At 23.5% G+C, this 15,963-nt stretch overlaps 7 protein-coding genes across 7 annotated transcripts; 2 read left to right on the top strand and 5 right to left on the bottom strand. All coding sequences in view use genetic code 6, as the record gives it.

The window, feature by feature from the left end:
• Positions 1 to 135: 135 nt before the first annotated feature.
• On the bottom strand, positions 136 to 1,041 carry TTHERM_00190740 (transmembrane protein, putative; the record flags this gene model as incomplete). The annotated part of the gene is made up of 3 exons (XM_001016651.3): positions 136 to 369; positions 506 to 682; positions 829 to 1,041. The coding sequence occupies 3 exons, from the start codon at positions 1,039 to 1,041 to the stop codon at positions 136 to 138; spliced, it is 624 nt and encodes a 207-aa protein (XP_001016651.3).
• Positions 1,042 to 1,572: 531 nt separating this feature from the next.
• Positions 1,573 to 3,011, bottom strand: TTHERM_00190730 (SPFH domain/band 7 family protein; the record flags this gene model as incomplete). Its single annotated transcript, XM_001016650.3, has 5 exons — positions 1,573 to 1,701; positions 1,762 to 1,821; positions 1,876 to 2,031; positions 2,118 to 2,376; positions 2,539 to 3,011. The coding sequence occupies 5 exons, from the start codon at positions 3,009 to 3,011 to the stop codon at positions 1,573 to 1,575; spliced, it is 1,077 nt and encodes a 358-aa protein (XP_001016650.2).
• Positions 3,012 to 6,094: 3,083 nt separating this feature from the next.
• TTHERM_000190729 (transmembrane protein, putative) lies at positions 6,095 to 7,037 on the bottom strand (the record flags this gene model as incomplete). Its single annotated transcript, XM_012797763.1, has 2 exons — positions 6,095 to 6,216; positions 6,362 to 7,037. The coding sequence occupies 2 exons, from the start codon at positions 7,035 to 7,037 to the stop codon at positions 6,095 to 6,097; spliced, it is 798 nt and encodes a 265-aa protein (XP_012653217.1).
• Positions 7,038 to 10,161: 3,124 nt separating this feature from the next.
• On the top strand, positions 10,162 to 12,135 carry TTHERM_00190720 (competence pheromone ComX protein, putative; the record flags this gene model as incomplete). Its single annotated transcript, XM_001016649.3, has 1 exon — positions 10,162 to 12,135. The coding sequence occupies one exon, from the start codon at positions 10,162 to 10,164 to the stop codon at positions 12,133 to 12,135; it is 1,974 nt and encodes a 657-aa protein (XP_001016649.1).
• A 59-nt stretch (positions 12,136 to 12,194) lies between these two features.
• TTHERM_00190729 (transmembrane protein, putative) lies at positions 12,195 to 12,548 on the bottom strand (the record flags this gene model as incomplete). The annotated part of the gene is made up of 1 exon (XM_001470770.1): positions 12,195 to 12,548. One exon carries the CDS (start codon positions 12,546 to 12,548, stop codon positions 12,195 to 12,197), a length of 354 nt encoding a protein of 117 aa, XP_001470820.1.
• Positions 12,549 to 13,646: 1,098 nt separating this feature from the next.
• Positions 13,647 to 14,060, bottom strand: TTHERM_000190728 (hypothetical protein; the record flags this gene model as incomplete). Its single annotated transcript, XM_012797762.1, has 1 exon — positions 13,647 to 14,060. One exon carries the CDS (start codon positions 14,058 to 14,060, stop codon positions 13,647 to 13,649), a length of 414 nt encoding a protein of 137 aa, XP_012653216.1.
• An 802-nt stretch (positions 14,061 to 14,862) lies between these two features.
• Positions 14,863 to 15,839, top strand: TTHERM_00190710 (hypothetical protein; the record flags this gene model as incomplete). Its single annotated transcript, XM_001016648.2, has 3 exons — positions 14,863 to 15,047; positions 15,174 to 15,726; positions 15,789 to 15,839. The coding sequence occupies 3 exons, from the start codon at positions 14,863 to 14,865 to the stop codon at positions 15,837 to 15,839; spliced, it is 789 nt and encodes a 262-aa protein (XP_001016648.2).
• Between the last annotated feature and the right edge of the window lie 124 nt (positions 15,840 to 15,963).

Raw genomic sequence — 15,963 nt, 5'->3', positions numbered from 1 at the left:
ATTATCCGTTTTTAAAGAGCAAGTAAGGATATTATAAGAATTATTCATAAATTGTGATACAAATACACGAAAACAACTAATCTTAACTAAACAAAAATGCTTTTCTAATTTAAATTTAAAATAGATTTATTTCTATCACTTAAGTTAGTTCATATTTTATGAATCGTAACCATATACATTTTACTAGAAATTTGGTTATTATGGGATAGCTTATTAAGGTTGTTAAGCAGGATAGTTTTGAGCATGAAGTGAGTTTTAACCATAAGGATCACTAGCGAAGAAAGCACTTAAGCTATTAGTGATACCTTAAACACTAACTTTCTCTTGTAAAGTTTAATCGGTTTAAGTAGCTCTGAATAAGATAACAAACTATTTTATTATAAAAATAAATTGATGAATATATTAATTTGTATTTGATCCATCTATTTATCTATCTATCTATATGCTATTCAAAGATTAATATTTGTATATAATTTATATCTTAAGCACATATATATAAAAATACCTTAATAACCATAAGAATAGCTGTCATAATGATGGTGAAAACATAAACAGAATTAAGCCATTCCAAATCTTTAGTAAAAACACTAATGGAAGAGCCCCAATATATTATGTAAAAGAAATCAACGAAGGTGCAGAACATCAAAAGATAAAGGATTCTTGCTCTTTGTGTTTATTCCCTCTAAATTATATTAATTTAATATGAAACATATTGGAAATATATTTTATTTTATCTTATATATTTAGCTAATAAAGTTAAATCAATGCTTGTTAGTCTTTTATTTAGTTAAAATTAATTTGCATTATTTTATTAAATAAGCTATTTACACCATAATCTTATTCCCAAAGGAGATATGAAACTAAGAAAACTGGTAAATTATAGTCAGCTCTGGCGAAGCAGTTAATAGCCGCCAAAACAGTACCAGTTAAAAAGAGAACATTTTATACGTTCACAGGCTGCTTTTAAACTTGCCCAGGAATTCCTGTTGATACATAACCTTACTAGTTAGGGTGTTAAGAAGCTTGGAATTGGGGATTCATATTTTATATTTTTGGAGAATTGCCTATAAATGAAGAGAAGCTTTCTTCTTTCTTTTTCTTTTGAATTAATTTGATTTTATTCTTTCTTAACTTTCAAAAATTATCTTCTTGAAATACAAAAGACCTTGCAATATTAATTTCAAATATTTATATTTGTTTTTAGCTGAATAATTAATTGAAGATAAATAACTAGATAGATATACATCATCATCTGAAAACAATAAAAAATTATATATATGAATCAATAGTGCAATAAAACATTAATAAATGCATAAATAAATAAGTGAATTATTGAATGAATGAATAACATTCAACAGTTGAGAATCCATTTGTTTGTTATAATTATAAAAATAAAATAAGATATTTTTTTAGAGAGTTATTTATTAGCTGTTGAGTATTGAATGAGCTAATTTTTTTTAATTTATTTATTGATTTATATTTATTTATTTATTAAACTTAAAGATACTTTTTACATCTTTACAAAAACATATAATGCTACACTTAAAAAAAAGTTTTAGCTATTTATGATTTTCAGTTTTTAGCTCTAGCATCAGCTATAATATCATTAACTCCTACATATAATTAGGATTGCTTAACTTTTCCTAATAGAGAGCTATAGTATATAAAGCTATTAAGCTCGTCATTGTTGAATCTACAGTCCTATAATTAAATATTTTAAATATAAACAACAAATTAAAAACGAATTTATTAATAATTTACATCTTTTAGCTTTTTGTATGCCTTTTATTCAGCACCAAGAGTATCTCTGATGTATTCAGCCTTTTTATTATATATTTCATGTAATTTATGTAAACTAATATTATATATTTATACCTATGCACTTTAACGAATGTTAAAAGCATCAGCTTGAGCTTAGGATTGAATGTATTTGATTTTGGAGTTATTTTCTGAAATCATGACTTCGATTTCTTATTTGATTTTAACTGAAAGCTTTTCGAATTCCTTTGTTTTCTTTTGTTAGGTTTCAACCTATTTTTTGGAATATTTGTAAATAAATATAAAGCGTTTTTTGTATCTTATATTTAAGTTTTTTAATATATTTTTTAAAGTTTTACCTAAGTTTGCACTATAGAATCTTCATAAGGATCGGGAAGGTCGATTGACAAGATAGCAAAATATTTAACATCAGTGTATGCTTTTTACATTTCTTAGTTTAACTATTTCTTGATATCATCTACAATCTTCTATCTTTCTGTCCAATAAGAAACAGCTTGATAACTACCAGCAGCTTGAAGGATAACATCTCTGGCAATTTTAATGTAAGTTTATTCGTATTGCATGTTGTAAGTCTGATAAAGAGGTTCTAGCTAACTCCTAAATTATGCATACATGATAATAATTAGTTTAATGATATTAGTTTTAAATAATTAAAGGTCATATTTGCTTAAAAGAAGATGTTTTAATTAATTATCAAAGATGGCTTTTTCATAAACTATTCATCCAACTAAAAAATGAAATACTAGAAAGAATATTTACTTTTTCAATTAATATTGAATAGATATTTCTAACAACAGATTTAAACCTTCAGAAGTTCTAGTTGAGAGAGCTCTATTTGAATTGTTATTTGCAAAACTAATAGTTTATAATGTGCCAGGAAATTCGACAAAATAATTAAATGGTCCTATGAAATATCTTCCTGATTCATATATTTCTTGCGTACTGCACTTTTTTGTGAAAGTGTTACACTTAATGCCATAATAAGTAACTTCTACTGTATCCCAACAAGTAAAAACTATGAGGAGCAAACTGAAAAGCCCGATAATGGCTCCTGGAATTGCACAAGCTTCTATATCCATTTACGATCTACTAAACTTTAAATATTACTTTTTATTAAAATATCTTATCTAATTAATATATTAAAAATCAAATTTTTTCTCTAATGTGATTTGATTTGAAAGATAAGTTAGAAGTTTTGTTAGAAAACGAAAATTTTAATAAAATATTTGCATCAACTCTTTTAAGAAAAAAAAAAATCATCAAAAAATTATTTTTTTAAAACTTCAAGAAATTGTGTATAGTAAGAAGGATATTCCTTATTTTGTTTGTTTGCTATTTTATTAATTTAAGCTATAAAATAAATGTCACTTATTTTAAATTTATTTTCTATTTTAAAACTAATAATTAAATCGTTAAATTTAAATATTTTATGTGAAGGCTATATTTAAATTGAATTATAAATAATTTTATTTACTTCTCTCTCATATTTATTTTAAGATAATAATTATAAAAAGCTGGCTTTGCTTAAATATTTTCGATATTAATTATTTTACTAATTAATTCTCAAATATAAAAATTTTTAAAAGCATTTTTTCAAGACCATTTTCAATTATAAAATTAGATCATTATGAAGATTTTTTTAAAAATAAAATCATCTTATTGTTTTTTTATCTCAAAATAAAATTAAATTTAACAAATTAAAATCTGTTTGCCATTATTTTATAAGTCGTATTTATGAAAAAATTTAAATATAATTCAATAATTTTAGTAGATTTATACAAAAATTAATAAAAAAGACTGATTATTTTGAAATTTATATTTATTGTTGAAAGAATTTACTTGAATTATTATTTAAATGATCTCAATTTTATACTTAAATAGTGTTATTGTTTTCTTTAGGTTTAAGTCAAATTTTGTTTTAATCATTACCTACCTGGTGAAACCAAAGTAAAATATTAAAATATTCTTTCATATTATTAAATTCAAATCTACATCATCAAAATTTATTTTATCATGCTTAACTATTACTTAATTTGCACCAAAAATCCAAGTTCTAATATGATAAATTTGATGAAAGCTAAGTTAGTTATTTAGCTAATAATTTATTATTTAAATTTTTTATTAATTTTTAGGTTTGATTTTCATTCAAAAATACTGTATTTTTAAAAAGATGAAAAATCATTTTAATTTCAAATTTTCTAATATTTTGATAATATATTTTCTATAATTAAGTAAATTTATTACACTTTTATTAGAAATGTTGAAAATATTTATTTTTTAAATTTATGTTTGCTAAGTTTTTGAAGATAAATTTTAATTGATTTTTGTGATCAATTAAATTATTAATCTATGGTACTTTAAAAAACTTAACTGAAAAAATTAAAGCGCAACTAAATTATAAATTTAACTTTTTTTATGTTATTAATTTTACAAAATATATTATTGGTTGGATGGATAAAAAATAAGTTTATATTTAATCCAAGAAATCTTACACTAAATATCATACAAATAAGCATGATTTTTATAATTATTATTATTATTATTACTTTCATTTTATTGTGTAGGGTACTAGTTTTTATGTAAGTAAGTAATTAGAATTATGTTAGACGGCCTTATACTGAAGTGATATTAAGTTGAAATGAACCAATAAATAAAGACTTTAATTTTATTCAAACTACAAATTCTGCACTATTAAATTAAATGCTTGTTATAATGTTACTATTACAAACATTAAAAAGTGATTGATTGATTTTGTAAAAATTATATAATTAAAATTGCAATTATGAAGACTTCTTTATATAATAGCTAATATAAAATTTAATTTACCTTAAAATTTGTATTTTTTAATAGCTGCTATTTATTATAGAAGCAGATAAATGAATTTTTTATTTACCATAAAGTAAAAAATGAATTGATGGATTAATTGATTGATTGATTGTCCTCTTTTATTAAATTGGAGTTATCTATCTAATATATAAAGAAATATTTCTAAAAATTTATTCTAACTTTTTAAATTATTAAAAACTTAACTCCTGAAAAAGGTAGCCAAAAATATTGATTGAGATCAATATTTCGAATTCTATTAAATCTGTAAGTTAAAGTTGTTTATTAATTTAAATTTTTTCTAATTAAAAATAGAAAAATTATTATTTAGTCTATTTTAGATTTCTAAAAATTTATTATAAATCTTTGTAAGTCTTATAATATGCATATATTGCTTATAACAACGAGGATATATTTTTAATAAGACTTTAATTCTGATATCAATTGATTTAGTAAGAATATTTTATAATTGTTTGTGCGTGTATTGATTAACGTATGTTTACTAAGCTTATATATGAGTTCATTGCGTAAGTAATAGTTTTTGATAATACGAATTTTTTATTTTAAATTAAGGAATGAGGAAATATTATTTATTATTGGTTTGTTTGTTTGATTGTCATTTTTTAAGATTATCTTACTCTAAATTAGAAAATATTCTTAATTTTCACAGGTTTTAGATGGAGTAATAAATAATCCACATTTAAAAATTCAATTAATAATTAGATTTACAAATACATCAACTTTACATAATAGTTTAATACAGTTTACAATATTATAATTATTGGAATTTCCTTTTTCTGTGTTCAAAGAAAATGTAAAAATATTTCAAAAACACTTATAAAAAAATTGAAAATCAACTAAATACGAATTATTGCGTATTATATTCTTTTTGAATAAATTCTAATTAACGTTATTTATGGATTTTATTTAAAATTTTTTATGATTCTTAAGACCAGTTTTTAAATTTTAAATTTTAAATCTTTTTCTCTTTTTTGTAAACTAAAGAGCAGAATTGTATTTAAATTATGCTTAAAACTCTTCTTTGAAGATTTAAAGTTGTTTAACTTCAATAGTATTTTAATTTTCTTTTAACTTTTTTTTTCTGACAGAGAATTATAATTTTAAATACATGCTTATAAATAATTTATGATTAATTTACTGTTTTTGAGAATAGTCACTAAATTGCTTTCAGTAGTTTTCCCTCCAGTACTATATAGACTTTTTCTAGAGTATATGATATCTAAAATAACTGAATTTAATTTTTAGAAGTAGAAATTATTATCAGCAACATTTTACAATTTTAAATATTTGACTATCTATTTCAATATATCTCGTCAGTTCATAACAATTATTCTTTAAGCATCTTAATTATATTTCATTTCAAAAATTTTTCAATATACAAACCTTATGTGATTAATCTTCTATTTATTTTTCTATTAATCTTTCTTTATTTCTTTTAGCAGTTTTAGAAGAGTTGTAACTATAAAAATCTTCAATTGTCGAGTATTTTGTAAAAGAATAAAATATCAGGATTATAAAAGGAGTTACTAATTAAAATTTTATTCAATTTTCTTCTAATTGACTTTTTCTATAGCATAGGGGTTGTTGATAATTCTTATAGTTTTAAAATAGAGTAAATAAATGTTAATAAACATAGTAAATTAGTTTTAATCTTTAATATTCATTTGCTGAAAGTCATAGTTTGCAGCTAAAACAAGCTGAAATAGAACATTTTATTTATTTTTAGAATAAATCTTACTAAAATATTAGTAAATTGCCTCAGAATATTGCCACAAATTAAGAATGATAAGGATTATGCACGAAATTACAGTTTACATATGCAATTATAAATTGAATAATTTAAAAAAGAAGTAATAATTATATGGATAGTGAGATGAGACAGAGAAAAGCATTTCAATAATGCAACTAGGTGGGGGATTTTAATATAAATAAAAATATTTAGATTTAATAAGTATTTTAGTCTTAGATAGACTGATAGACAGACAGACACAACAAAGGAATAAATAAATAAATAATAGTGAGTAAGAGAGAGAATTTTGAGATTAAATAAAACTTATTAGAAACATACATTTTATTAATTATTATTAGATGTTTATCAGTTATATCAAAAAATTACTGGCGATTTATATTTGAAAGAAGAGGAGCTCAAATCTTTGTATTTTATTTAGTCTTACATAATCTAATTTGACATAAGATAGAGAGAATACAAATTTTTACAATTTATTTTTTGAGAAGCTAAAGTGAAATATAGTTTTTATTTTTAGGTTAATGTGAAATGTTATATACTGTTTTTAAAATTAGAATTTAGTAAATAAAAAATAAAAAAGTACGCGGTGATTATTTAGACAGAAATATTATTATGTCAAAGATACGCAACAAATTAATGTCTATATTTTTTTTAAAAATTTAATCATGCTTTTGTTAGATATTTAAAAATAAGTTTAAAATTTAGAAAGGGAGGATCTATCTATTTGTATGGAGATAAATAAGTTGTGTAGTTTATGTCAGAATGATAAAGATAATTACATGTGGGGAAAAAAGGTAAAAGCTTGATGAAATAATTACGAAGAAAAATTGAAGGAATAATGTAAATTTATAATGATTAAGGTGTTTTAAATGAAAGCAAAATAATGAGCCAATTTTTTTATACTTTCAAATATGATTTGTTGTTCCAAAGGTGAAGCCAAAGTTAAACATAATGGTAAATTATCTTTACTCGAATATAGACACAAATGTAGAATACTGATTTACTGATAATATATGAGTACATTTTTATTTGAGAAAAATATCAAAAATTTCCTCCTCTGTGCAAAGAGGATGTTGTTTTTTTTATTTAAAAGTTAGACTAATATTTAAAATAATTAGAGAGTTAATAAATGATAGATGTATGAATATATTTTAAAAAATATAATTGAGAAAATAAATAAATGAATAATAGAATAGGTTATGAGTACACAAATTAAAGCTTTTTAATCTAACTAGGTACTCATAGTAAGGCATTCTTTATTACCTTACACTTCTTTAATTTACTATCAATATTACTCTTATTACAATGTCACAATATCAATCCTATGGATAGGAATTTAAAATTCATTTTTCTATGTACGAAAATTAATTAAACAAAAATTAATTACTTGTTGAAGACTAAATGATTTACAAGTATCTTTTTACAAATCGCAGCTATTGTTTTTAAACACAATAGCAAAATTTTTTAAATATATTTCAAAGTTATAACCGAAATCATTACAATGTTTGTTTCAAAGCTAGTAAATTCTTATTTTAATTTTAAAACAATTTGAGGTCATAAGCCGTTTTATTAGTTTACATAAATCATTTTTACGAGACAAATTCACCTAAATTTTCCGAAGCTAGCTCACTAACTAACCAACTAACTCACTAAAAACTTGGCTAATTATTTGTATATTATTTTTGTTGTTAGTTTTTTGATTCTATTATAAGTGCTAGCTTGTATTTAAGTCTGATATTAGCTGGCTAACATTTTATGTGAAGAGTTATTTTAAAATAACAAGAATATCAAAGTAAAGTGAAAATAAAAAATAAATAAAAGTAATTCAAAAAGATTTTATATACGCACATCAGTTTTTATGTATCCTAGGGGTATTTACTAACTAACTAACTAATTAATTAATTAATTGCTAGGATTTAAATTAATCAAACAAAAAAAGAAATAATTAAATGTTGATTATTGTGATTTGATTGTTTTAAGCTGGCTCTCTATCAAGTAAAATGTGTTTGATTAAATATAAAGAATACAAGTAAAAGAGGGAAAAGAAAATCTTTATCAAATTTAAATAAATTGTCATTCAACAAAATAAAGAAGATTGAACATAGCAAAAATCTAAAAATTTTGATTATCTAAAGACTCTAAAATTTATCCATTAAATGATAAAATGACTATCAGATATTTAGCATAATAAAAAAATAAAATTATCGTATGTCGAGAAAGGTCTGATATTTTATCAAATACCACTAAAGCCTTATTAGGAAAAACTATGCGAACGATGTGGCGTACATGTAGAATTTTACTGTTTAGGATATTTAACTTATAGGCAAATATTTTATCAAATAAAGAGTAACAGCACTCCCTTACCCTAGAGTATTTTGTTTAGTTAAGCATAATACGATAGGACATGAAAAATAAAAAATTTTTAAAATATTAAGTGATTAGGTAATTTATTTATAAAATGTTGAGTCCTTTAATTTTGGAAACTCAATAGAAATTTCACTTTTTTATAATTTGCATGAATTTTTTATAAAGATTGGGTAAATAAAAGCTGAATGTTAAATGGATGGAGTTTATTCGATTAATAACCAGATTCATTGTTTTGTATAGATATGTCAGATAGTATGCAACTAATGTATTTTAAGTAAAGAAGGGGTGAGTCTACTTACTCACTTCTAAACAAATAGCTATGTATTTATGAATGAGTATAGCTCGGATGAAAACAGCCAAAATAAATTTATAAAAATAGATGAAAAATAGCAAAGATATGATAGATAATCTATTCGACAAGGATTATATAAATATCAGAAATCGATTGATTGATTAATTGACTGACTGATGATTTTTTATTTATTAAAAAAACACATTTATTACAAATTTATTTAAAATGGACAGCCGAATACAAAGCTTTCTCTTTGCTTTGTAATATTGCTAACAGACGAATCTGTTTTATTAAAATATTATCTTTATATTGATTGATTAGCTTATGCATTATTCATTTTACCAACTTTTCAATTATTTATTTAGATTGAGTTTGTAGAGCTAAGTAGAGTAGAGTGTTTTATCAATTTGTATGTGTTTTTATGTGTGTCTGTCTGTTTATATGTATATATGTATGTATTTGCAAATGAATGAATAAATGTCAATAAATGAATAAATAGATCTATAAGTATATACTTGCGAATGAATAAATGTTAATTTGTTTTCTATTATTTATATTTATTTATTGATTTCACTTTTCTTTTTAGGATTTTAATTAATCAGCTTGAAAGAGCTAATTAAATAATTTAAGAATTGACCGGCCGGGGAGAATTTATTTGACAAAAAATTTATTTTTAAAATACACTAAAAGAAAAAGAAAATTTCTTGGGTTTATCACTAATATATCTTCTTTTAATAAAGATTGTACATTAGTATTAAATAATTTAATATATACTGTATTATCAAAATATCAACTAGATTTCAATAAAAGGTTATAAAGGAGTCATAAAGATTATAAAAAAAAAAATTATAAATCAAATCAAAAGGATAAAAATCAAAAAAAAGATCCTCTTCCTAAAATAATAAAAAATCCTTTTCATAATTGTTATTCATCTGCGCAAATATAAAGTATCTAGAGTATCTATCCATCCCTTCACACCCTAAATACTATTGATACCATCTCTCACTCTCATCTCAGAACCACATATTAATTCTAATTTATTTATTCGCAGCAAGATATCCTTCGCTAAATACTTTATTTCTGAAATTTACTATACCTGATCTATTACTTACACAGTATTTTTGTATTCAAAATGGCTTTTTAACCCAAAACTGAAGATCTTTTAAGACTAGGTATGAATTCCTAACCTTCTATGCTTCAAATGATGCCTTAGGCTCCATAAAATTTTAACAATTTCTTCATTAATCAAGGTATCTCTCAACCACTTTTAAATACTGTTGGATAGGATATGTCCTCTATTTTTACTGGTTCCAACCTTATTAATCTTAATTAAGTAAATATTCCTTTAAATTAGTAAATTCACTAAACCCAACAAATCGTTGGATCTATTTAGAATTAGAATAATGATACTAATTCTCTCCATCAATAATTATTGCTATAATAAGCTTAAGCTCAATAAATGCCATTATAGACTTCTAACATGAATAATTTATTGCTATTACTATAGTTATAATAATAAACTCAACCTTTCCAAAATCCTCAACAACAAGTTTAAAATTCCTAATAATAATAGCTTATTTAATAGTAATAACAATAATAATAACAGTAGCTCTTGTTAAACTAATAACTACAGTTAGCCTAGCTTTAATAGAGATAACAAAACAACCAAGGCTTATTCCATAATTTAAATTTCAACAATCAGTCTGCTAACGGCTTAAAGTTCATCCCTATTGGAGCATCTAATACCTAAATTGGCTAATATGCTTAAGTGAAAGAAGAAGAACTTGATTTCAAAAATAATGAGTCTGAAGAAATAGACGAAGAAGAAGATGACGATGAGGAAGAATAAATAACTGCATAATAAAGTCCAAATAAATTCATGCCAAACTAATTTATGGTTGATGGAAACCACAAAATTGATTTCGGTATGGATGCAGAGGCTCGTGCTCGTGCAGCAACAGCTCCAAGCTTTAATCCCCTCAATGATTACAAAATGGTTATGATGTAGACTCCTCTTTCTAATAATAAGAGAGAAAACCAGAACATTTTCACTCCTCTTAACAGCTAATTAGCTACACAATAGCTTATTCAAGCTAATGTAGGTGCAATATAAGCTACACCAGGAGCTAAATTGCCTGAATTCTAGCTTAATCAGTTCTAGCCTGCAAATAATCAAATGAATGGCCTATTCTAGCAAATAATGAAGATCAAAACAAACTAAAACACAGCCACCAACAACAATAACTTATTTAACATTAACTCTATGAACCTAAATCCTAATTATTTAACTAAGGAATAAGTTAATGATTTGAAAAGACAGTTGGGTATTACAGTTAGAGATAGAGAAACTCTAGCTCCCTTCCTTGAATAATGGAATTCTATGCAAGAAACTGAATAAGTTATTGCAACTTCATATTCCATTTTAAAATCATTCCCATTTGAAAAGACAGCTGCTTACGAAAACTAATTCAAGGTGGAGTATATGGAATAGAATTAAAAATGTAATTATGTCAATAAATTCATTAACAGTAAAGGACTTATTGTTAAGGACGAAAAGCTTGGTAAAATCAAGATAGAAAACAAGATTTCTCGCTTCCACAATCTATCTCGTTTGCTCATGTACACAATTCTTACTGCTTTCAACAAGAATAATCTCTCGTTGATGAATCTCGATGAAAAGAAGGCAGAGGCTATTATAAAAACCATATAGCGTCTTAAATAATCTGCCCGTAAGAAAACTCCCAAGGGTTTAGTAAAAACTGATTTCTTCAATCATACTCATTACAATGTTCTTTTCTTAACTATTAATGAATAAAATATCGAGTAAGTGCGTAAAAATGCTAAAGACGTCAGTACCCATATGAAGGTATTTAATGTCAACCTTGAGAAGCCCTACGAGGAAATATCTGAAGAAATCCGCTATAGTAACATAATTAAAAAGCTTGCATACCATATTATGCTTGCTTCATACAAGAAATCCAAAGATGACAAGCACGATTAGGACTCTTCCAATAGTTCTAACTCTACTTTCCGTGAGCAATATATTGATAGAGCCATGTTAGGTATTGGAAAACTTAACCAAGGAGTCCTCATTCAAAGATTTTGATATTGCAATTACTAAAGAGATAAATTAAATATATTGACCTCCTTTTTAATTGTTTGTTTTCACAGAAATTCCTTCCTTCCTTTCTTCCATCCATCCATAAAAAAACTAACTATCTTGAACTACCATAATAAAAAAGATAAAAAACATACACATATATAATTGATATACTAACTGATTTGAAAAATATACTAACTAACTAATTAAATAAATAAATAACAACAAAACCAAATATTTTCATAATCACTACCTCTCCCTCCTATTTACTTTTAAAAAATAAATATCCACTTATCCAATTAAAACAATGTTAAAATTTATAACCACGATATTAAAAGCTAATAACTTAACTAAAAGCACCTACCTACCTACCTACCTACCTACCAAAATAAATAAATAAATACCTATCTTTTAATCATAGTCTTCTCTCAATTTCTCATTTGTATTTTTAATTTAATGATAATCAAATTTAAAAAAAACCTATATAAATTAACAACTAACTATTAATTTTGTTTGTTTGTCAAGTAAATCAAAATAATTTTATATTAACAATCTGTGTAAAATAGTAATTTAATTCCTTTTTGATTTTTAAAACTAGATCATAATTTTTGTGGATTGGATTTGTATTATTTGATTTTGTTGATATTTTTTTGAAGCTCATATTTTTAGTTTTTTTAAAAAAAGTGAGAATATTTTGCTCAAATTTAAGTTTATTATTCTTTCAATTTTTTTTTTTCCACCGATGAAAGATGCTTCTTTTTTTAAATAGATACAATAATAACTACAGGTTTTCCCATAGGAAAAAAAAACTATAAAATTCTTTTTGAATTAATTAATTAAAAATAAGAGAAAAATCTATTGAAATTAATATCACACTTTCATAAAAACATTGTGAACTAGACAGTAATTGTTTGCGATGAATGTAATAATATTTCTTTACAAGCAACATTTAGTTGTCATCAAATATTTAAAGAGTGAATGAAATTAAATTAATAAACAGGTAAAATAATAAATTTAGTTCACTATGAATTAGGATCAATAGACCAATTAGCTCTAATTAATAGATGACCTATTGATTGGAAAGCAAGCATTGAAAAAGATGCTATTAATTCTAAATACTACGAAGGAATCTGTTAATATGCAAAAAATATCAGTAAAAATTTTTAAAGATATCTTATTGAGTTACTTAGTTGGATAGCTCAATATTAATATATTATATATTTTATTGAATAATTAACTAAATAAATTTATTAATCACTCTCTTTTTATTATTTATTTATTTATTTTAGATAAATAGATAGATGTATTCACCTATTTATTTAACTATCTATGAATATATTTATCTATCTATCAATCAATCAATCTATGCTCTATTCTAAATAATTAAAGTTATTAAATTATGCTAATTCAATTAATAAAAAATACCCACAATTTATGCAAATTAAAAAAGCAGTATCTCATTCAATTTCTTAAAGTCTTCTCGTTCATTCCACTCCTTTTATCTGATATATTTTAAGTCAATTATCTGGTAAATAAATTTACTTTTCCTCTGCTTACATTATTACAATTATTTTCATTAATTTCTTTTACTTGTTGAAACTGTGTTGACTTAAAATTTTTTATAGAACAAAAAATATTTGAATCTTACAGCATTACCTTAGGTAGATTTACTACTTACTTAGCTTTTTCTATTACTTAATTGTTTCCTTTAGACTGACATTCTATATATATTTATTTTAAACCGATTCATAAATAAAGCACACTCGAATAAGAAATAACATGTATTTCAAAATAAGACTTGAATGAAAAAGTGATAGAGTTTCAATTTACTCTTAATTAAATTTCAACCTCTTAGATTATTAATTCTAAACAATACAAAGATTTAATTTGAGCCATAAAATTCCTAATGGGACTATTTTCTGATATCGCATACTTATCGCTTAACTTATCGTTTTATTAATTCTTGTTCCCTTAAGAATAGCTTCACTTTACAGTTTGATTCTTTTCTAGTATCAATTTGTAATTTGGAATGAAGGTAAAAAATGAAAATAGAAAACAAATTGAAAAACTGGTTTAGCAAAATAAAATTTCTATTAAATTTTATTTGTATAAATCATTAGTAATTATCCATGCAAAATACTCGTATTACTAGTATTTCAATAAAATTTGGTAATAGGTTAGCAGCAAAGAAAAACAAAGCGGTAGAAAAATAAATAAAAGATGAGTTTGCAGAGTGCTCTTACACAATTTTTGATTATGAGTGTTATTTAACTATGCTGGGATACTTAATAACTCACTATAAATTAAGTTATTAGAAATCTACTCATATTCTACAAAAAGCAACTTGCAATACTTATTGCATTAATCATTGAAAGCTTACATCCTGTATTAAAAAAATTATAAAAATTTAATTCATCTAGAAAGAGTTAGGGTTTAAATCAGAATATTTTTTCTGAGCACATCTTTTAATAGTGTAACTATGTAAAATAGGGTCAAATCAAATCAAATCAAATCAATCATACATATAAATTAAACTAAATTAATAAATACTACGGGGAGTCTATTTTTTGATTTTAAATATTTCGTGCATTTGATTTGGTAAAAAAGTTGAAAAGAATTTTTTTGTATTTAGATAAGCAAACACTTATTAAATAACTCAAATTGTTCCATAATAAATGCAATTAACTTGCTTATTTTTTGTAATTATTCGTCATTTCCAAATATCTAAACTAAATGATGCAATTTAAAGATGTTATGTCAGCTCTCCCCACAATAAATCAATCAATCAATCAATCAATCAATCAATCAATCAATATTTCTTTGCTAATTTATTTATAATACTCAATTGATTTTATTAAACCCCCTAACAAACACTCTTTATCTAACAAATCGTTTGCATGTTATTTCTTTATTCAGCAGTAAATTTAGCATTTTTTCAAATGATTTATCTTCTTTTCCTAAAAACTAAAATTCATCTTTTAATTTTAACCCGAATGCTAAAAGTGATAAGTGGTTTGATTTTTTTCGTTTCAAATATAAATTAGCCTGCTATTTTCATATGAATAAAACTTATAAGACACATTCGTTACGGCGATTTTTAAAAAGTGCTAAATTCAATTATAGCTTTGGCGACAAAATAAAGAAAACATGATTTTTTATTAGAACCAAATTAACAAATTAATGATCAACTAATTAAGATAGTAAAGATAATATGCTATAGAAACTTCAAGCAGTGATGACATAGATATGTTGAATTCTGAAAGAATTGAATGCTTTAAAGTAAATAAGATTTATTAAATGGCAAAAATATTCTTTAAAAAAAAAATGTAATTCACTGCCAAAAGCTCTTTAACTAAATAAATAAATAGAATTCAATTTGGTTGGTAAGAATTTGAAATTATTGATTTCACATCAATCACCAGTACAATGATTACATCAAGCTTTTTTAAATAAATAGAGGGTAGGAAAGAAAGGAGCTTTTTGGTGGATAAAATAAATTCTTTCTTAACTTTTTATTAGAGTTCAATAAAATACATGGTATTATTATTTTTGAAAAATAATTATATATTTACCACAATCAAACATTAAGCTAAGGTGGTACCACTTTATTTTTCTTTTTTTCTAGATCAGAATTCAATGCAATAAATTATTTAAACAAGCTAATTATATTAAAAATAAAACACTTCTTTTTATAATATTTTGATGGATGATTATTTATTTATTTCGTTATTTACTTACCTTAAATTAAGAATAGAATTCAAGAAGTAAATTTCAACAGAATACAATGACTAACCACCATACAGTCTGTCTAGCAATACCGCTGGATCAAATTTT

The sequence above is a fragment of the Tetrahymena thermophila genome, assembly GCF_000189635.1.
Source record: "Tetrahymena thermophila SB210 genomic scaffold scf_8254638, whole genome shotgun sequence".
Classification (NCBI taxonomy): Eukaryota; Ciliophora; class Oligohymenophorea; order Hymenostomatida; family Tetrahymenidae; genus Tetrahymena; species Tetrahymena thermophila.
The sequence above is the reverse complement of the archived record's forward strand: the minus strand, read 5'-3'. Positions and strand labels throughout refer to the sequence as shown.